Source organism: Centroberyx affinis, unplaced genomic scaffold, assembly GCF_046629955.1.
Source record: "Centroberyx affinis isolate AG114_WGS23_722 - 3 ecotype Tasmania unplaced genomic scaffold, CSIRO-AGI_Caff_v1 ptg000255l_1, whole genome shotgun sequence".
In the NCBI taxonomy this organism is placed as follows: Eukaryota; Metazoa; Chordata; class Actinopteri; order Beryciformes; family Berycidae; genus Centroberyx; species Centroberyx affinis.
In genome coordinates this window covers 329,544-351,824 of record NW_027278937.1, presented here as the reverse complement: position 1 = coordinate 351,824, position 22,281 = coordinate 329,544, and the positions used below count along the sequence as shown (strand labels likewise).

General features: G+C 42.4%; 1 protein-coding gene across 1 annotated transcript; it reads left to right on the top strand.

The window, feature by feature from the left end:
- Window positions 1–680: 680 nt before the first annotated feature.
- kcnh4a (potassium voltage-gated channel, subfamily H (eag-related), member 4a) lies at window positions 681–22,006 on the top strand. Its single transcript, XM_071545522.1, has 16 exons — window positions 681–756; window positions 6,971–7,204; window positions 7,635–7,773; window positions 7,964–8,102; window positions 9,532–9,784; window positions 12,109–12,266; window positions 12,781–12,988; window positions 13,967–14,161; window positions 14,260–14,459; window positions 16,391–16,640; window positions 16,748–16,962; window positions 17,146–17,184; window positions 19,650–20,017; window positions 20,110–20,189; window positions 20,474–20,550; window positions 20,984–22,006. Exons 1-16 carry the CDS (start codon window positions 681–683, stop codon window positions 22,004–22,006), a joined length of 3,654 nt encoding a protein of 1,217 aa, XP_071401623.1.
- The last annotated feature ends 275 nt before the right edge of the window (window positions 22,007–22,281 follow it).

Here is a 22,281-nt window from a genome sequence, read left to right as displayed (position 1 = left end):
AGGTTAGTAATCGGTACTTGGAGTATACAGCAGGAGGGTGGAGCGACAGAGGGACGTGCTGTACTTCTCAGTAAGGTGAAGTCAGAAAAGGGTGCTGAAAGAGAGAGAGACGGAAAGATACAGAGGAAGAGAGAGAGAGAGAGAGAGGATAGAGAAAGTGAGTACATATAAATTCACAGAGGAGTGGAAAGGAGGAGGGTGCAGGCTTTTGTATGAGAGACAGAGACAGATAGAGAGAGGGAGGGAGGGAGAGAGAGAGGCAGGGGGACTCGGAGATGGCAGAAACATGTGCACCATGGGGAGTAGAGTCAGACCGACTGAGGAGAAGCTGAGACTTCACTCTGATCCTGGAGAGCGCTGAGAGCAGAGGGATGCGCAGCTGAACCTGAAAGCTCCTGACTCAACACTGGGAGAGAGAAGCTTTGAAGAACCACAACACCTCCAAGCTCTCTTCCGAGGAAGAAGCGAGTCTACGCCCGATCCTGTGTGATGAAAGTCAGTGGTTTCCGTCAGACAAACCTGGAGTAGAAACCACTAGTTAGAACCTGCGTGGAAGTGTTTTTCAGGCAAGCCCCAGGAGAAGCACAGCGGTCTCTTTCAGGTCCTCTTTGGGGGAATGGTGACGGACTACTGGAACCTGCTGTCTGAGAGTCTGCAGTGTTCTCTTAATCTAGGACAAGATGCCTGTGATGAAGGGCCTCCTAGCTCCCCAAAACACCTTCTTAGACACCATTGCCAACCACTTTGATGGCACCCGTAAGTATTTCACAAAGTTCCCTCACCTACTATCCACCTTCAGTCTGTGTTCATAGCTTTTTGGTGAAGAGATTTCCATTATAACTGATTATACCATATTGTTTTATTGTTATGTTTTTTAACAAACTTCCTACAAAAAACTACTTGTTAAAATAGTACCTGGTTATTTCCAAGAGTACCTTCATAACTTGTCAAGGTACTTCAATGGCAAAAGCTCTGCCATAATTGCAAGTCCATTGAGTATGACAATAGAAAGAACAGTAAGCTCACAAGTTAAATACAATGTGCAAAAAAGTGGGGCAGACTGTGGCACAGAAAAGGCATAATGTTTAATCCATTGGCAAACTGTAGGCAGTTTGTTTAAAATATTTTCTCAAGGGACCTACATCTTTAAATTTTAATTTGTGTTGCCTGCTAATGTGTAGGTTCATCTAACATTAAACAATTGCTCTGTTTTGAGGCTGCAAATCTACTACCTTAACTAACCTAACCTTTGCCTTTAGGATTTTATCCTGCATACTTGCAAGGACTTGCGAAAGATAAACCTAGCTTCATACAAAAATAAAATAGTTCAGTCAAAAATAAACTGTTGTTGAACTCACTACATTTCCCAGACTAATTCTGGGACCTATTTAAGCATTTCTGGAACCCAACTTCAGGTTGTGACCCAGACGCTGAAGACACTGCTGTAGACAAATGCATCAAACAGTAGCTTGAGCCATTTATAAGACTGCAAGTCACGATAGTAACCCAGAACTCAGCGAGAGATGGAGCAGGATGAGAAAAGAGAGCAGGCGAGGCTGATATATTGTAACTGAAGAGCCACTTGTTGGGCCATGCTGATGCTTATTAAGATGCATGTGGTTCTGCTATTAAGATTCATGCATTTTGAAGTGTAGGAGTTCTTTTCACAAAATAGGATATTGCAGTGTGTAAAAATCACATCCATCAGTAAAAATATAAAACGCTGTAGAGCCTCTGTTCATCACTCTCTCTTCACTTAAGAATGAACCAGACCTTTGTAATAGTTTTGTAGTCATGCAAGAATAAAGCTTGCCAGTGGAGAACTGTAAAAGTTTCCAATGTGTTTAACATGTTTCCTCCAGACTCTTATCCACAATAAGCTTTGTAAAACACAAAGTTCTTCATAGAATTTTGGGTGTTTTGCAGGTATTTTCACGATAGTTCTGCAACAGTTACTGTATGTTTTTCATTAATTTTCAGCCTAGTTTTGCTGATTTTTGATGTTTTGTTCGTTCTTCCCTGTTAGGAGTCTGAACCATGCCGCAGTACAGAGATGAAAGACTTTCACAGGCACCAGAACACTATGAAAAATGTGATAGAGTGTGTATGGGTCAGACTGTCTGTGTCCCATGCGAATTAACAAGTTCACAAATTCAGTGTGATGACACTTTCTGTCTCTTTCACTCTCCATCTCTCTCTCTCTCTCTTTCTCTCTCTTACACACACACACACACACATACACTCTCTCCTTAACCTTGTGTTCTCTATTAAACACCCTCACACGCATACACACGGCAGGGTTGAGGACATTTTCTCAATCCTGACTGCCACAATACCTGCGTATCAGATGTGTAGGCGGGCGGACTGACCAAGGAGCTGTGTGGGAGGTGAAGGGGCTAACTGACAAGAGATGGCTTCACAACGAGCCGCTATCCAATCTAAAATTGCCTTGAATTTGTCACGATTCAAAGCATTCCTTTGTGAAGCTGTTCTCCCTTGACAGGAAGATAACTGCAGGAGCAAAACTCAGATTTTCCACTAAAATTTCTGTTAAGAAGAGAAATAGCAAAACTCATTTTACAAATATCCACTGTCTTTACTGGTGATATAGTGGTGTGGATGTGGATGTGAATAAAGACGGGGCTCAGAGGAATGGAGGTGGTATCCAGCTGACCCTGATATGTGAGCAGGGAAGTTAATTAAAATGAATTATGCAGAGGCCAAGAGCCAAACAAATATTTTTGCAGGTCTATCTCAGTCATGCTCTTTGAAAGCAGAAAAAAAAAAAAAAAAATCACTTAAATTATTCATCTTATCAATCGCCACCTCCCAATATAGGTAATTGATGTGAGCATAATCCTGCAATGAATACAGGGAGGTTGATAATTTGATGGTTTAGGTTAGCATTTACTCATGTACAATCTTTGTTATTTTTACTAAGAGTAAGAGTGTCAGACATCTAGACTCTGACTTGTTCCAATGCGTTTTAGATGGTACAATGGTGTTGTGCCAGGCACAGCAGGCTGCAGCTCTTTGTTATCCTCCCTTCTCAACAGTCTGCTTCATGTTAATTGCCTGAGTGGGCGGTGGAATTGCAGCTTTCTCCACCTCACTTGTACTGCCATGGATAATTAGTGATCATGATCATTTTGGACAATATGTATCCAGCTCACTTCAGAAATGGTGTTTGAGTGATTGCAACATGACTGAAAGGAAGCAGCCATGCATTAAAAGTGTATGAAAATATGATAGTAATGAGCCAGTAACTAAGAAATTAGAATGCTTCCTTATGTAACGATCGACGATGTTCACTCTATTTCCACGTAGCTCTTCATGTGCGGCCCCTCTTCTGAGTTTTAGGCATGAGCATCTCCTGACAAGAAATCACTTTGAAGTTTTCACGAGATACACGATTCTGAGGCCAGTCGGGCTTAGATGGCTGTCAGTGTGTGAAGTGAACTTGTATTGTTCTTCTCTCTAATAACATGAAGCCAGAGAGACAGGCTGAGGGTGAATGAGGCCCGGGAGAGGCAGGGAGAGAGAGGGAGGGAGAATAATGCTGAGACCGATTTTAGAGACCGGACCTGACAACTGGCGGCACAGGTTCAGACCGAGACATACCTCTGTCTGTAGAGATTACAATCGCAGGCATAAAAGGACGACCAGTATCGACTTGGGCTGAGAGTGGAATGTTTGTATTCCTAATAGATTGTCTCCTATCTCCTCGGAATGAATGAGTATAGTTTGGGTAATCAATTAATTAAATCGTCACATTACAAGGGGCTCAGAGGGCAGTAATACAGTTGAGGACATGTATTTTTATCCCAGAGTAAGCTAGCACCTCACTCATTCATGACCTAAGCACTTTGAGAAATCAGAATCAGTGGTAATCCCTAAATGAGTTGGTATGAATCAGAATAAGGCTAATTCTGCAGATCTTTTATTGCCTACATCTGTGGTTGAGAAGGGACGGTCTTGGTAACCCCAGAGATGCAAATAGCTTTGCCATATGCTTTTTCTCCACAAATTGCTATGGCAACACAAGCATGGAAACATTATTTCTTAATTTAGCTTGTGATTAACTCCACATATGTCAGGTAGAAATATCTTCCTTAGAAATGAATGCTGACAATTTTCATTTAAAAGTCAGACAAAACATGAAATGTAGCCGAACGCATTTGAAGTGACTGTAATTTAATGAGTGTGTCTTTACTTTCCTGGGGAGAACACAAAGCCTCACTTTCATTCAGTGACAAGGCTGAAGCACATACTGCATTGTCTATCACTGTAGCATCATTATACTGTTTTGCAGCACAGCCAAACAGCTTGTTTAAAATTTAATCTGTTTGCATTCAAAGAGCAACTGAATGGATAAATGAAAGAAGAAACCATTCAGCGCGAGTGGAATCTCTCTGTGCGGCTCCATATTGTAGGGTTATTTAGGGTTATTTAGAGACAGGTGAAAGCGGACACGCATTAGTCAGTGAATGATGGCTGAGATGCGGCTGTTGTCTCTCTTCACAATGGGAGCCTTGAGTGCATTATACCAATATCATCTATTTTACAAATCATTTTGCAGCTTACAAGGGATGGGCTAAAACGGAGGGAGCTAGTTAATTTCCCAGCTGCAAAGTGTTTGCTTTACAGATAATGGCTGAGCAATGGGGATAATGTTACTCACACAACTTCATTGTTGTGCTACATTGGAAATCTACTCTGTTTGCTTGCTTGTTTCCCCAGACAAAATAAGTGATTAATATGGAAATGTTGGGCACTAACGTTTATTTTTTTTTATTATGCAGCATCAGAGACTTAACTATGATGTCATGCTTCACCCACAGCAGACTCGTGATGCTTCCTGAAAGTTCTGTCTGTCTGCATGTCAGCTTGTGACAGCCTGTCTGATGGGTTAGTGTGAAGAAAGCCTTTGGTATTTACAAGGTGTGTGTGTTTCAGTGCAGCGGACACACCAGCAACTGACCTGACAAATGCCAGGGATCAGCCTTCCAGCCATCTATCTCAGCCTAAACTTTACATTTCTGCAGGTGCAGGCATGAGAAATAAACTTCTCTAAAAGGTTTGTGAGACACAAGTGAAGAAGCCAGAGGAGAATGAAGGCTATGATGGTTGTCTCAAGCATAAATATAAGAAAAGATGAAATCCATGAGATATATGTTTTTTTTGTGACATCTTTGTTGCTCAGCGCTCATTGCTGTGGTGTTTCTGCACTGCACTTCCCAGAGATCACCTGTCAGTCAAACAGTGTGTCCAGTACTGTGACGTCTTTTTTCTTGGATTTTCTGTTGAAAGTTTGAGTTTCTGTAGGTGGCGCTCTTTTGTTTGTTCAGTCATGGTGGCTATCGCTGCTCATGCTAACTACTCAAGTTCTTCTTCTATTGATTCCAAACAAACTGCTGTTGGTGCTGCAAGAAACATAAAGAACAGCAAATATAAAAGCTTTTATGAACTGGCTGCAGGTTGAATCACTACTGTGTTACATCAATCGGCAATAGGCAAAAGGGACATTTAGTTTTAAGAAAATGTGCCAGATTATTAGTTTAAATTTGATCTGTCATGTTTTGTGTCCAAAGATGTGTTTCCTTTCGATGGTGATAAAAGATATGAAGAAATTATTATTTCTTCTGCTTCCCCTATCCCCCGCTTACACTTCCTATACCAACAGAACTTAGTCCCCATATTACAGTGGATAGGCTCCATGATGATTTTTTCAAACCAGGCTTAGTCCCAAGGCTTTAATCGTCAAGTATAGATTCTATCTGGAGCCATTTTACAAAGGCAGATGATATTCTCCATCTCTTTTTCTCAGAGCATAAAAGCATTTTTTAGACCCAGTAGTATTTTTCTCATTCAACTTCTGGGAGCCTGTACAGTTATGTAACCACCACTTATTGAAGCTCTGGGTAAAATATGCCTCTGAGTTGTCATGGAAACAATAATGTTGCCTGGGTCCATGTGATTTTTATTGTGGTATTATGGGATGAAGAAATCAATCCGTTGTGTAAATAATGCATATGAAGATGAGGTCATATCCTTGGAGGCACGAGCTGAAATTTGAATTTTACCTCAAGACATTATAAGAGAATGATCGCTGTGTCACAAAAAAGGAAATTTAGCAGCTGTGTAATCTTTCTTTATCCTATCTTGCTGAAAAAATGAACAAATATACATTATTGACTTTTGTGTGGTTTACTAAGCACAGTTTAGTCTAAATAAATCAAATAGGGTATTCACTGAATATGAATCTAAAAAAAGAGCAGAAAAGCATCGTAAAAGCAGTGAAAGAAAGGATAAAAGCAACGTTCACCGCCCTCATTCAATGCCACAGGACATAGTGTGTGTGTGTGTGTGTGTGTGTGTGTTCAGTGGCAGGATCAAAATACGTTCCACAAGCTCATTTCCTGACTCCATTAATGGCCCGCGAGGAGCCTGCTGGAGCCTCCCCGGGGCAGCGGACCCCCGCGGAGCCAACCGGGTCCCTTCACACATCCTTGGACTTCATACACACTGGCACACTTCAAAGCCCTCTCTGATGTAGCCTACAGTAGACTAAATTTCAGGGGCTCTGGGCTGAACTCACACAGAATGACTCAGATAAAGAAAGAGGAGAAAAAAAAAAGATGTTTTATGCTGGTGAACAAACAGATGAATCAGACCTGGAGGCAGAGTGTGTACAGAAAGTACCAACGTGGGGAAAGAGAAGCAACCAAATGACCCACGATCGCCATGTCTGAATGTTATAATTTCAGAGCTGCAGCTATCTCAGACTGAATAGTTGCTGGAAACACTTTTACAGCTGGAAAATGTCAAGGTCTAAATCTGTGACTGTAGCGCACCATATGAGGGACTCGCTGTTCAAATATTGTGTTGTTGTGCTGTTCCTTTCCTCAAGGTTCACGCTCTTGGCCTTTGCATCGATCCAACCTCTGTCTTCTTCTGATTTCCCTCACAGACAGTAACTTTCTGCTGGGGAACGCTCAGGGTCGCCATGGCTACCCCATTGTGTACTGCTCAGACGGGTTTTGCGAGCTGACGGGCTTCGTCAGGACCGAGGTGATGCAGAAAACCTGCACCTGCCGCTTCCTGCACGGGGCCGAGACCAGCGACAGGGTGATGGGAGAGGTGGACAAGGCTCTGGAGGGCCAGCAGGAGTACCAGGGGGAAGTCCGTTTCTATAGGAAAAACGGTGAGGATCCTCTGTAAATACCCACTTGGATACACTTGGACACACACTCAGAAACACACACAAGAACACACTCATAATGCTTGTACCTCTGTCCTTATGAATGCCTTCCATTAACCCCCAACCCAAACCATAACCCACAGCACTTAACTGTTACGCTAACATAAAACCTAGTACTAATTCTAATTTTAACCCTAAACTCAAGTCCTAACCCTAACTTCTAATCTTTCTTTACTTGTGAGGACATTTTGTTCTTCATAAGGATAGAACTACAAGAACACACACACACACACACACACACACACACACACACACACACACACACACACACACACTAATATTCCAGTGTTAATTGAAATCCAATCATAATGTGAAGAATTGTCTCAGTGGTATTGGTGTGTAATCCTGATGGCTTCATTTTTAATATATTCAGGTAATCCATTTTGGTGCCTCCTGGACATTGTGCCAATTAAGAATGAGAAAGGCGAGGTGGTTCTGTTCCTGTTCTCCTTCAAAGACGTCAGTGAATCATATGGGAAAAGCCATCACCACGGCCGGGGAGACGGTGAGGCATGGCCGCATTTCTGAGCTGTTAACAGTCCTACTTTTAAGGGACTAGTTTAGACCATTTCGACTTCAAAATGTCCTGCTGCCACATTCGTCTCAATGATTAAAAGCTCCTGCTAATGGCATATGGAACTCAGTGGAATATTAAGTGGCATAATTACAATGTATTCAGTGGGTATTAAGTCTTTTATTTCGAACAGGCATGTCAGAGGATGGCCACCAGAGCAGGAAAAGCAACCGATCCCACTTGTCCCAAGCCCAGGAGAGGGGCAGGACTGTCCTGTACCACCTGACCAGCCTGTTCTCCAAGAGGGGCAGGGGCAAACTGACCAATGTGAGTTCAAACCCTTGGCTTGCATCAGTGAACACAGTCTGGCACAGTCTGTCTGGCGTCTGCCACATGCTATACCTATGAGTCTCCTATGACGGTAATGTGTTATTCTGAGCATTTCATTATTCATTATCAGTGAGTGACATTTGGCTAGCCTCCGTGAGATAAAAGCATTTGTTCTATTAATAACCGAATTGACAGCTTTTAAACATTTATGTGTCATGCAACATCTAAATACAGATGACATTTCAAGGCATTAAGGCATTGATCAGTCAGTGTTTGAAACCCTAAGGTGAGTTTGGAGTTGAGCTTTTGAGCCCAATCTGTAACCTTTGCATATGTGGGAGAGGCAATCTCTCTCATTAATGGAAAGCACCAGAAACAACAGAGGAAGCAATCACACCAGTATATCTTCATACTGAGAAAAACAGAGAAAAATTATGAAAAAGATGCAGCATATTAACCTTATAGCTCTAAAACAACAGAGCAAATCAATGATGAGAAAAAGAGAATGTCATCTATCCATTTATAATCACAGTCTCTGTTCTTTGTTTACATTTTTTTTTTCCAACCTTGACAAGATATAGAGTTGGTTTTTGCCAACACCAACACAGGCTTTGCAGTATTGTACACGGTCACTGTTCAGCTTGAAAACCCATTTTTATCACTTTGAGAATAAAAGCGGAAAATGCACTCTATCTTCCGACCCACAGCTATCCTATCAAAAAGCTGATTTTGTGCATAAATTGGGAAAGTCTATCTTCTGGATGATTCTTGGTAGGCTTGCTGGTTAAACATCTGTGTTTCATCCTGGGCTCAGTGTAATTACAGGTGCACAAATCCACGCCTCAGTAGGTGCTCAACAAAATGTGGATTATGGTCAACCTTTGTCTCGTTCACATTTGGTTTCAGTTGACCTACAGCTTCATTATGCTGCAGTTAATCCAGCCAGCAGTAATTACAATCCAGGCACATCAGTCACTTGGGCCATTGAAAGTCTAACAATTTTGACTCTAACATCCTCTCCCCAACTGTTTCTTGAGTCTCCTTCCTCCATACCATATTATTATTAGCCTTTTACATAACAGTTAACATAGCAGGTACCACAGCTGCCGGAGATCTATACCATCTGCTGTAAGGAGAGGGCACAGGGCATCATTAAAGACAGGTCATCATGTATTTACATTATTACCATCAGGGCAGCATCACCGTAGCATAAAGGCACACATCACTCATTCTAAAGACAGCTTCTAACTTATTAACTTATGAACTTATTATCCGCAAACACTCCTGCTGCAGATTTAAATGTTATAGCTTTTATCTTGCAGAGTGCAACTTCTTGTGATGTTTTGGGGGATTTTTAAGTAATGTATATCTTTCTCTCTCTCTCTCTCTCTCTCTCTCTCTCTCCCCCTCTCTTACCCTCTGTCAGAGTGTGTTCCAGAAACCGTCTCTACCTGAGTACAAGGTGGCGGCTGTAAAGAAGTCCCGTTTCATCCTGCTCCACTACAGCATCTCCAAGGCCTTGTGGGACTGGCTGATCCTGCTGGCGACCTTCTACGTTGCCGTCACCGTGCCTTACGACGTCTGCTTTGTCAGCCATGATGAGGGCAGCGACCACGACTCGCTCGTCAGCCGCAGCACCATCGGCAGTGACATTGCAGTGGAGATGCTCTTTATACTGGGTACGATATGAGCTGTGTGTGCAGTGTTGGCTAGTACTTTCACTACTATTAAAATAGCAGTTTGACTACATTTTGCAATAGCTTGGTGGTCAATTCAAATTTACATGTTTTCTCATTTTGAGGCACAGTTACTGCAACTACCAATTATGTTTGGCTGTAAATTGCATTTTACTTTATTTGCTCCTACATATTTTATATATTTTTCTATTTATTTATTTATTTATCTTATGTTTACACACAACAGAAACATTCCTTCCTTCTTTTCTGTGAAGAACCCAGATTTGGGTTTGGTTTGGTTTTAGGTCCAGAATGTAGACAGATGTCTGTGCGAAAATGTAGAAGTGATGATCATGTCATCCAAAAGAAAGTTCCTTGCATCTCTTCTTGTGAGGAACCCAGACAGAAGTATTTGGTTTGTGTTTATGTTCAGACTTTAGTTTCTGTCAGGAGTGTGGGCATTAGAAACACAGTGAACATCCCTTATTTCAAATAGAATACAGTTTTTGTTTACATCCTACTCAGTGGCATCTTTGCACTCGCATGATTGTGTATTATATGACCTTGCAGATGTAGATATGATCCATTTTTCCAAAGTACTGTATTTGAACTCCTTTTTCTAAGCAGCTTCAGTTAACAAAACTATATTTCTCTTGAGGATAGCCTTGCTGTTGTCCAACTTCTTCCAGTTTGAAGTAACTGGTAGCTAACTGTACTTTCAAAGCAGCTTCCGCCAAAACACTGTCTGTGTGCTCCAAACCAGTCTACTGCAAGTTAAAGCAGCAGTGGAACACCAACAGCATTATGAAGAGACACCAATAATCAAGTTAATGAAGAACAGCTATATTTTCCGATGCAGCTGCGGTGGTTTCCTTGGCAATGGCTAACACATGACTAAACTCCCTCCTACCTTTCCTCACCCACTCAGGGTGTCTCTGTTGCCCCAGGTTACGAATCATAATTAGATCCCTCTCACTTCGTCCCACTTTTCCTCCGAAGGAAGTGTGATAGCGCAGCTGTCATGGGGCTCCGACTCCCTCCCTCCCTCCCTCCCTCAACAACTTTGTCTGGTGACAATCACGCACTGATATTCATGATCAAAATTAGCTCACCTTTAATTACATCCTGCTGTTCCACTTATTGTTAAAGTAAATCGTTTTTCATGCCAAATCCCTGACACGTTTTAGAGATACAGTAACATGACAGGTAGAGGGGAATACAACTTGGATTTAAAATTTTAAAAATGATGTTCCTATGCCACAGATCCATTTATATTAATGAACTCTCTCTACTCAACCTTGTAGCCAGAAACAAGAGAGAAGAGCCAGTCTTTCCGCCTGATCTGTGATGTCAGATCTGTGTAGAGCTTCATTTGGAATGAATTAGAAAAGATGGAGAAGGTGACTGATGTGAGGTGACCCAGGGTGTTTTCTCTGACTATGCCTGTATATCTTCTGGTTCACAATAGTATCTACTGTATGTAATACGCACAGCAGAGCAGTCTAGATGATTAGAAAGTACTTCAACTGGATGACCCAGGTTCAAGCCCAATGTTCAATGTCAGCAAAAATCCACCCTGCTGAAGTGTCCTTGAGCAAGTCACTGAACCCCTACCAGCTCCTGTTCTGTAGCTGACTCTGACCTTTGACCTCATTGGATGGGGCAAGTGAAAATCAAGGTTTTCCCTAAAGGCATCAGTGAAGTATTACACTGCACTGTTAGCACATTAATTGGACCAAAAATATTGCAATGAAATACAGCTTTGAAAGATCTAACAATCTCCAATGTACTATCAATTGAGGAGGACATTTGATTGCATCACATATTGGAGTCTTATGTGTGTTTTCTAGCTTCGGAAGCAAGTTTATGCATATTTAGGAACGGTTACTTTCAAAATGGAATCAGTTACAGTTACTTCTAAAAATTGAAATTAGTAATGTAATCTATTGGAAGACTCAAATTCACTAACATGATTCCATTAAAAAAAAATTCTGACTACACCTTTAATAGCTGTATCTACAACTATTATGTCTGTGAAATTATGTACAATCTAAATGCTTTTTTCCCTTTTCCCTGCATTTCTGAGTAATCCAAAAAGTAATCACATATTTTTCTGAAGTATCTCTAATCATATTACTGTGTTTTTTGATTACACATGGATTATTTTTGTATCCAGAATACTGTAATCCCAATACATGTAATCTGTTACTCCCCAACTGCCCCATTTTAGGCCGAAATAGAGCATCCTATCAAAGCTTGATATTCCCTGTAAAGTTTCTGCATGCTGATCATGTTTCCTCTCTTCTATTTTCGCTGTTGCTGCTCAGATATCATCCTGAATTTCCGCACCACCTATGTGAGTCAGTCTGGTCAGGTGGTGTACGACGCCCGATCCATCTACCTCCATTACTGCACCACCTGGTTCTTTGTAGATCTGATCGCCGCTCTGCCCTTTGACCTCCTCTACGCCTTCAACATCACAGTGGTGAGATTTTGCACACGCGCGTGTGTATGTGTGTGTATATCTGGATGTGTTTCCAGATCTTGAGTGCCATTATCGGAGAAACTCTCCTTTTCCCCAAAAAACACAGCTCTCTTTTCTTCTGTTAAAGTGAACTGTTTTTGTTTCTGTTATTCCCCCCAGAGCATTGGACTGTAGAAGATTAGTCCTGCTACTATCGACCGCTTCACTGAGCTTTCCCCAGTCCTGTGCTCTCTTCAGTTCTATCCACAAGATAAACACTCACATTTGTCCTGGATTAGTCTTCCTTTGTCACAGGCCTCAATTCACACACAAACCCAATATCTCTCCAATACAATCTCCACTTAATCTTGGCGATAAGAATTTCGATTAAAACCTTTCCTGCACTAATAACAACGTTGGAACAATAGTGGAAAGAGAAACGTCATCACATAAATCCACATCTGTAGAAACAGGTGATAAGAAGTGACCCAAAAGACAACAGTGTGTATGTTCTGCTCTCCCTCCTCTTGTCCAGACGTCTCTGGTTCACTTGTTGAAGACGGTCCGGCTGCTGCGTCTGCTGCGCCTGCTACAGAAACTGGATCGCTACTCCCAGTACAGCGCCGTGGTCCTGACCCTGCTAATGTCTGTGTTCGCCCTGCTGGCCCACTGGATGGCCTGTGTCTGGTATGTCATCGGACGCAAGGAGATAGAAAGCAGTGACCCCGTTACCTGGGATATAGGTGAGTGCACTGTGTGTGTGTGTGTGTGTGTGTGTGTGAGAGTTTGACAGCTCTCACACCCCAGAATCAAGACTATAATGTTCTTCCTCGATGGGCATCTCTACTGGGTCATCTTATAGTGCCTCTCCTGGCAGCTAACTCCATGCCTGAATGCTTCAGCGTCACTTCAACCTCTTCAAATCTCCTTAGCCTTGCCTCCTCTCAGCCCAGAGGAAGTGCAGGTCACAGAGTAATGGGTATAGACTAGTCCTCCCCTGCAGAGTGTGAATCCAATTTAACCCTGGAAGCACACAAAGATGCATTGCTCTCCATTATATCACCCACCGGGGGAATAGAAGGTCATTCACTCCAGTGGTCACACAGATAAAAACAAAAACATGCTTTTGGCTGATGTTTTACTAGGGCTGGGCGATATGGACCAAAAATCATATCTCGGTATTTTTAGGCTGAATGGCGATACACGATATATATCTCGGTATTTTCTATGAAGTGGGCTAAATGTTCAGTTGGAAGTAGGGCTGGGCGATATGGACAAAATCAAATATCACAATATTTTTGACCAAATACCTCGATATTGATATTGCGACAATATTGTAGGGATGACTATTGGTGCTTTCACAAAATATTTACACAATGAGATTTTTGATAAATAATCATCAGTAATGTGGATATAATGACTAAGTGGGTAAAGGCAAATAATAGAACAGCTAGAACAGTCTGGTAAGTTCAGAAAATTACATCACTTTACTGTAATGCAGCCTTTAAAACCAGGAAAAGACAACACTTATGCCATATCACGATATTCCGATATCCAAAATCTAAGACGATATCTAGTCTCATATCACGATATCGATATAATATCGATATATTGCCCAGCCCTATGTTTTACAATGAATATTTTCACTTAAGATTCCCCGCACTTTGCCTGATCCCACCTACACTCTCATCCCTCATCCCGTCTCTCCCCTGGTCCGACAGGCTGGCTTCAGGAGTTGGGAAAGCGCCTGGAGACGCCCTACATCAACAGCACCATGGGTGGCCCCTCCATGCCCAGTGCCTATATCGCCTCTCTCTACTTCACCCTCAGCAGCCTCACCAGCGTGGGTTTTGGCAACGTGTGTGCCAATACGGATGCTGAGAAGATCTTCTCCATCTGCATCATGCTCATGGGCGGTGAGTTTATCGATGATCTGCTGCTTACTGCCAAATCAGTTGATGAGTGTTTAGAGACTTTTAAACTCTTTTGTTTTTGCTCCCCATCCCACCTCCAGCCCTGATGCATGCAGTGGTCTTCGGCAACGTAACAGCCATCATCCAGCGCATGTACTCACGGCGCTCACTCTACCACACGCGGATGAAGGACCTGAAGGACTTCATCCGTGTGCATCGGCTACCTCAGCAGCTGAAGCAGAGGATGCTAGAGTACTTCCAGGCCACCTGGTCTGTGAACAATGGAATCAACGCCAACGAGGTGGGTAAAAAAAAAGATGAGAGCCATCCTTGTGGCTCAGTTGGCTAAGTTGCATACCATGTGCCTGTGATGTCTTGGGTAACCCTACCTTTGTTGCATGTCACCCCCTCTCTCTCTCCCATCTTCCCTGTGTCTTTCTCTACTGTTAACTGTCAAATTAACTAAATATATATAAAAAAAATAATCTTTAAATGAAAAAAGAATGAAAGAGTAGTACATCCACAAAGCTATTGCAAGCCTATCATGTTCATGCAATTTATAAAAGGAAGAACAACTGCACTAAAGCATTTTTCAATATTTTGACATTGGTAAGAGAGGCGGTGCAGGACATCTCTTTTAGTTATCTATATATCAACTTTTGAGACAGCGTGGGCTGTTTTAATGTCCTTTGTCCTTTTCATGGTACAAAACCAAGACATCGCCGGTGCCGGTGTTTGTGTGGGTGCAAGATTCCAGATTCAAAAATGTCATCCTTTAAATGTAGGTCACCTCAGAATCTCTGGAGTCTTATTCCATTTCCTTAAGTAGATGGCATGCCATTGCAAATCGGAACTTTGTTAACAAAGCCAGAGAAGACCTAGGAGCAGCACCCTTTAATTACAAGGGTAAGAGTTGAGAAAGAGAGAATAGTTATTAACACCCTCGCCACCGCCATCTGTAGATAATATATTCATTGTTGAAGCTAACAGACAGCCATTGGTTTCTGAGAACTTGCTGGCTTTAACACCTCGAGTCTGTTTTTACTGTGCAGGCTAGCACGTCATGTGAGTGCATCCACTTTTAAAGACACAATCTGTGGGGGATTTTTTTAGTGCTCATGGACATCAATTATGGGCATATAAATGTAGACTCTGGAAGAGTGGGACTATTTGATGGAAAATAATCTCTTCAAAGATTTCTGATTCCACTATAACTCAAAATGTTGGTCATTTTGTTCCACAAGCATGTTTCAGAGTAAATTAAAAACTCATGTTTATCTGTCACATAAGTAAGACAATGTCAGAGTGAAAGGGGTATGTCACACGTGGCCTTTAAATAGACTAATGCCAGCCAATCAGAAGAGCTATTCTTAGCTTTACTTTACATTACAGCTCCACAGTAGGCCTACTATATAAAGACTAGCAGGTAAAGTTTCTGCAGCCCACATGTGCTCCATTGCACTCGGCACACCTCTCTGTCATGTAACCAACAGCTAGTGCACCAGCTCACTTTCCTTTTAACCTTTTATTTGAAACCTTTTATTTAACCGTTTATTTGTCGTCATGTCATTTTTGATCATAACAATAGCATAAAACAAAGTCATTATTACACGTTTTTTCTTTAGAGAAATCTTGTCAAAAATGTAGTTGTTTTTTTTGTCCAACTAAGTCTATAAATAAATGTGTATGTTTTATTGACATTCTTGGCTTGTGCAGAGTAAGCTTAAATGTTATTCTTTTCTTATAGGATAAAAAAAAATGCTACCTTATTTTCTACACATACAAGACATGAAAATAGATCCAGAACTCTACCTGGAAAAATCATAACCAAGTCACGACAGCCATGGTAGCAACAGCACTCCAACTCAACTGAAGCAAGCTTTTTTTATTGACCATATGAGCTGTATTTATTTCAGAAAACCCTTCAACAGAGCATTTCAAAATAGTATAGGCAAGATGCTTTTTTCAAGTGTTTGAAGTGCTGTCATTCATATCTTTTTCATAGCTAGCTTGTGTTTGGCAAAGCACCTAGGCAGTAGGCAGTGTGAGAAAGACACTTCTGTTCTCTACAAAGATGTTAAGTGTTAAGAATTTCCATCAATGAAAAGAGACAGTGATGATATCCGCCAGAGAAGAGGGTGTCTCCTACTCAAGCACTCTCTTTCTAGTAGACCCATGGGACTTACAATTGCACTGTAATGGTCCTCATGTGTTTCCCTTCCTCTCTCTCAGCTGCTGCATGACTTCCCGGATGAACTGCGTGCGGACATTGCCATGCATCTGAACAAGGACATCCTGCAGCTGCCTGTATTTGAGCGGGCCAGCAGAGGGTGTCTGCGCTCCCTCTCCCTGCACATCAAGACCTCGTTCTGCGCACCCGGGGAATACCTTATCCGCCAGGGAGACGCCCTGCAAGCCAATTATTTTGTCTGCTCTGGTTCCCTGGAGGTTCTGAAAGACGGCATGGTTCTAGCCATCCTGGGTCAGTGTGGGCCAAGTGTGAAACGTTCCCCGTCTGCTGCACTTTTGGATCTTTCACCCCGCCTTCGACCCATTCTAACCCCTTTGTTTAACCCACAATCCACACAGGCAAAGGTGACCTTATTGGGGCCGACCTCCCGGGACACGACAAGGTGATCAAGACCAATGCGGACGTGAAGGCGCTGACCTACTGTGACTTGCAGTACATCAGCGTCAGGGCTCTGAGGGAAGTCCTTGGGCTGTACCCAGAGTACGGCAGCCGCTTCAGCTCCGACATCCACCACAACCTTACCTACAACCTGAGAGAGGGCAGTGAAGCTGATGTAAGACATGTGTCATCACATCACAGCAGAGAGAGAGAGAGACAGAGAGAGAGAGAGAGAGAGAGAGGCAGAGTGAGAGAGAGAATATTTCATTCTGCCAGTATTTCATTGCCTATACTCATTAGCAGATGAATACCTTGTCACTGCTGTAATCCTTTGTTAAATTTGACTACATTTCTCTAGGGAGTAACAAGATTTCCACGGTCTCCCAGGCTGTCTCAGGTACGTCTGCCTCGCTGAGGTTATTACTTCAGTCTTCATCTGTCTGACAAATTCTCCAATCAGCTACAATCTGTGTTTACATAAGGCACTGTTTATATAACCTGCCTCACTGAAGGTTTGGAATAATTGATCTTCAGGTACAGAAATGCATTCATCTTGTGAAATGGATGCCGGCATCAGTCCAACTCTGGTCGTCTGATCCATGTGATCTTTTATGAAAACTATTTGCAAAGGAACTAGAAACTGTGTACATACTGCAATAGAGTTTTTAAATGGCGAGTCTGAGGTTGATTTCACCTACTTTTTTTCGTACCTATTTGTGTTTCAAAGCATTCCAGGAAAGTCACAACCACACAATATTCCTAGACAAGACATTATAATGAGCTTTTGGGGCCTAGTAGTTCATGGAGATACCTTTTTACCAATAGTAAAGATACCAATTTAGAATTTTGAGTATTTCTGGACACTTATTAATCAGGAGAACATTTTCCTAGGCATCCTTAGGTTTTTAGGCCACTGCCATAATTGTAGGTGTGAAAGTTGACCATTTTTGGCAATTGCTGTCCACTAAGAAATAAGGAAAAAGCACAGAATCACTGTCATTATCACCCTAAAATTTTGCAAAATAATTGCAGAATTATTCCTAAGCAAATATTAGCTTTTCCCAGGAGCTAATGCCACTCATCCTGGGAGCTAATATAGGTTTTTCCTATTATCAATATGCAATTTGTTAAGGTAGAGTGTAGTAATCACAATGCTGTATCGAGTAGGCCTATGCAATATCTGAAGATTCAGACTTGTTTCACTTATTAGGTTCATACATTTGGGCCCTATGTTTTGTAAGCCAATAATGTCAGCTGATGTCACATTATCAAACATCTTAAACAAGACAGATTTTGAGGAGCTGCCTTGACACTACAGTATATATCAAGAGTTAAAAGACAAAAATAGATTGTACTGTACTGGAGAGGAACTCTACTCAGTACCTTGTACAAATTGTTATGAGCACCTCTCAAAACTCACCGGAAATGAGCATTTAGAGACAGTTTTTGAAAAGAAAAAAAAAATCTCAAGTGAACATCTCTCCAAATCTTCCCCAAGCACTAGGTCTTGTATGGGCTACAGTTAAAATCCTAGAAAGCCTCTGGAGGCTTGATGGCTTAATTCAGGCAGTCAACCAATTAAAAACAATAACTGCTTGCAATCAAATCAAAGCCGAGTCACAACCAAGTGGAATTTGATTAAAAAACTGATCAAAATTCAAATGCCAAATATAATACAGTTATTTTTACATTCTTCAGAGTGGCCATGTAGCCCCATTGAGATAATTTTGTGAACCAATCAGTAGAAGTTGCAGCAGGAACATTAAGCACAATGCTAATTTGTGAAAGGCAACACATATAAATTGAATATTTTGCTTGTGTCTAATTCATTTACTGCTTTCTATAGGAGAAATGTAGGAAACCTATCTGTCAGCACTGTTACTATGAGAGCTGAAGATGTCATTATGTTTTTGTTTGTTTGTGTGATCGCTTGTGGGTGGATTTCGCAGCATCTCAAGATGTCCTTGTGAGAGCGCATTTGTGAGTGTGTGTAAATCATGCGTGAAACTCACTGTGTCCACCTCTCGCACGTGTACCCATGGTTAAAAAGTTATTCAGTTGTGTGTGTCTGAGACAGATTCATTTCCTGTGGTTTTATTCTGGTATTCTGCAACACAATTAAAAAAAGAAATGTATTCTGACAGTTTTGAGGTCACAGTCTGAGGTTAACAGTCTGCTGCTTAATTGGACTGTCTTAGTGCTATACTTCCGAGTTCTGCATACTATTCATACGCTTAGAGTGTGAAAAAAGTGTGGGAAAAAACCCCACTTTATATTAGATTAACTTTTGAATCAACATTTATTACAAGGCTGGATTTCGTAACTCTTATAGCCAACCACAAAGAAAAGTTAGGATGTCAATGTTTATTGAGCTCTTTGAGTAGCGCTTTGGGCCCTTAATAATCCTTAAAGATGCAAGTGACAGCAAGAGATAACTGTTTGAATTTTTGAAAGTTTGAAAGACTTCATTACCCAGAAACTGTATAACATGATGTCGGTAAACTGCACACTTGTCAGACATAAATTTCTTTTTAGTGGCTGGTAGGGGTGGAGATAGTGGGGAAAAAACTATCCAGTCCAGATTTCTTTCTCACTGCTGTTTAGGAGAAAGTTTCCTTTCAGTGACCACACCTGACACTTGAAATTAAACTGGGCTAATTGGGTGAATCTATAGTGTCTCAATCAGAGGGGATGGACTCTTCTCTATTGCAGCCCCAGTTTGTGATTTAGGCAGATATGACAGGTGTATTTTTACAAAAACTTATTGCGAAGTGCATCTTTAAGACTCTTTTCACAGCCTTCATTCAATCCCATAAATCCAAAAAGAAAACCTAACAACTTTTCCAACCTTCTTGTCCCCAGAGCCGCGCTGCTATGGACCATAAACTACCCTTTATTGTTGAGGCAGATGATGTGGAACATGGAGAAGACATGGGACACTCTCGTCAGAGGAGACTGCCCCTGCTGCATGGAATGGGCAGCCCTGTTCGCCAGCCCTGCCTCAGCACCCTGCTGGGGGAGGAGCTCCGCCACATCAACGCGCTCCGCCTCTGCCGGTCACCTGTTCAGGACTGTAGAGGCCACAGCCCCTCTCCTCAGCCATTCCCCAATGAGGAGCTCTGCCCCTCTCCATTGCCCACTCTTACTAATGACCCAGGCTTGAGCCATCGGCCGGCCAAGCTGCTCATCCCGTCTCTGCACTGTGTTAGCCCGCTAGACCTGAGCCCCAGGTGACCCGTTCAATCTGCTTTATCCAAATATGAATTGTTTATCAGTTCGCATCCATTCAAACTTATGTAACACTTATTTGTGTCTCTACCAGGGTTGTGGATGGAATTGAGGACAATGGTCATGCATTTCAATTTAATGTAGAGCAGAGCGAGGCAAAGACTAATGGAAAAGGTAATGTCTCCACAAGCAGCACAGTGGATGAACAACAAACTGTACAGAACTGTGACAACAAAAACCTTGACTGAAAGCACATTTCAGTAGCAAGGCCTTTACCATAAATTATTCATACAAGGTTGGATAGGAAAATATCAGGTTTTAACCCTGTGTGAGATACATTTTGCTGTTTTTCCACGTTTAACCAATACCTATCAAGCTTCAAAGTATAGGATTACTGATTTGGGATTAGTTGTCATGTCACATTTTTCTCTTTCCTATCTTTTTCTACCCTCTTACAGATCCGTTCCAGGTGAGTGCTAACCTGCTTCTGGAGACAGAGGAAGTGAGACAGAACATCAGCAAATTGAACAAAGAGGTATGTCCCAACATTAGATCAACTTACATACAAATGGGCAAACATGAATTAGCTGGCTATGTATCAATAAATGAATGTTTGGATGACAAAAGAGAGTTCAAACTTTTTATTCATCAGACTTTTTGTGCATCTTTCACCTAGGCCGTAATCCACTTTTGCTGGTCCTTGAGGGCTGGGTACACATCTAAAAACAGGCCTCTGTTGACACACTTTCAGTGTTAAGTGAAATACTCAGGTTATGTGGGCACGACAAGATTTGTCCTGCCAAAGTTAAATGTACTGTAAGAAACTGAAAGTGAATGTGTCCCAATTTTAAATGTAGTCTTTGAAGCACCCAGGCATTTATCCCCTTCCCTTCAAGCTTATCTCTGATTCTTGTCATTGAGGAGTAGTCTTAAAGGATCAAACAGCAGACATTTCTTTTCCTTTTCAGGTGAACAACTTGAACCACGAAGTATCTAACCTGACCAAGGAGCTCCATGAAATGATGCATTTCCTGCAGTCTCATATGACCATGCCGCATTATACCTCTCCAGTCTCCACATATTCCTGTGGCATACAGATGGTTCCCAGTGCCAGTGCGGCTGCTTCCAGTGACTGGAAGACCCAGGTGCCTTTTAATATAGCCACCAGGCCACACCTCCATCATGAGGCAATTAGCCACCCTGCCAGAAATGTATGGGGCTGCAGTGGGATGCCTGCCCAGAGTAGAGGTCCCACCTTGGGGCAAAAGGCTGAGGTGGACCATTTGCTCCGGTCCTCTAGTCCCATGTCATCCTGTTTACACCTGTGCTGCTCTGACAGGGACAGAGCCGCTGGTCACAGACTACAGAGCCAGTGCGGCCCCTTCCAGACCTCCAGAACAACACCCAACTCTCCCTACATGACCCACTCTCACGGCCGGGGAGGTCCATCCCTCCTGGGCCTCAGTTCTGCCTTTCGCAGCTTCCCAGTGACTTCTCCTGGCCCTCAGGTGGGATACAAGGCCTCTATTCCCACCATGAGTAGCTCTCACCCTCTGTGCTCCCCAGGAAGTCTCAGCCAGTCCCATTCCTCTCTGAGTGTGCAAACCAAGTCTGATCTCACACACTCTCAGTCCAGCTCCCCCACACCCATCCATTCCTCCATCACCCTCACCGGCCAGCCACAGTTCCACACTGCCTTCAGCTCTCTGACCTCCTTGGGTGTCTACACCTCTGTAAGCACAGCACACATCCAGGGCCAACAGGGTTCTATCAGACAAAATGACCTAGTAGGATCCAGCCCTATCCACCACACGCAGAACCTGGTGCATTCTGTTCTGGGGCAGTCAACAGGAACAGATTGTAGAGCTCCTGAGTATCCAGAGTCCAGGCCAGATAATGACATCGTGGATTCTCAGGGTACCAGCAGCAGTATGCTGACCATAGAAGTTGAACCACTCTGGGACCTGGAGGCGACACAAGCCCCACGCTGATCAAATCAGTATCTTGTTGTGGTGTTACTGCATGATGATGATGCCTTTATTGTACCTTTGAATGGCTTTCGGTGTATAGTTTCCATGACAATGAAATGATCCCAGCCCAAAAGCATCAACAACTGCTGAAAAACCACTGCCAGAACTGAATAAAATATTTCATAAGTGATTGTAAATCTGTCATTTTGTTTATAACATGATAATGAGCATTCTTTGTTGCGTTGGTAGAAACAACTTACTGGGCTGCAAGGCTCATTAGAGGGACGAGGCATTTT

Bases quoted from the DNA above. Each gene is read 5' to 3' on its own strand.
- kcnh4a (XM_071545522.1), top strand. From the start codon at position 681: ATGCCTGTGATGAAGGGCCTCCTAGCTCCCCAAAACACCTTCTTAGAC. The intron at 7,205-7,634 runs GTGAGGATCCTC...TAATATATTCAG, and splicing joins CCGTTTCTATAGGAAAAACG to GTAATCCATTTTGGTGCCTC. The intron at 8,103-9,531 runs GTGAGTTCAAAC...ACCCTCTGTCAG, and splicing joins GCAGGGGCAAACTGACCAAT to AGTGTGTTCCAGAAACCGTC.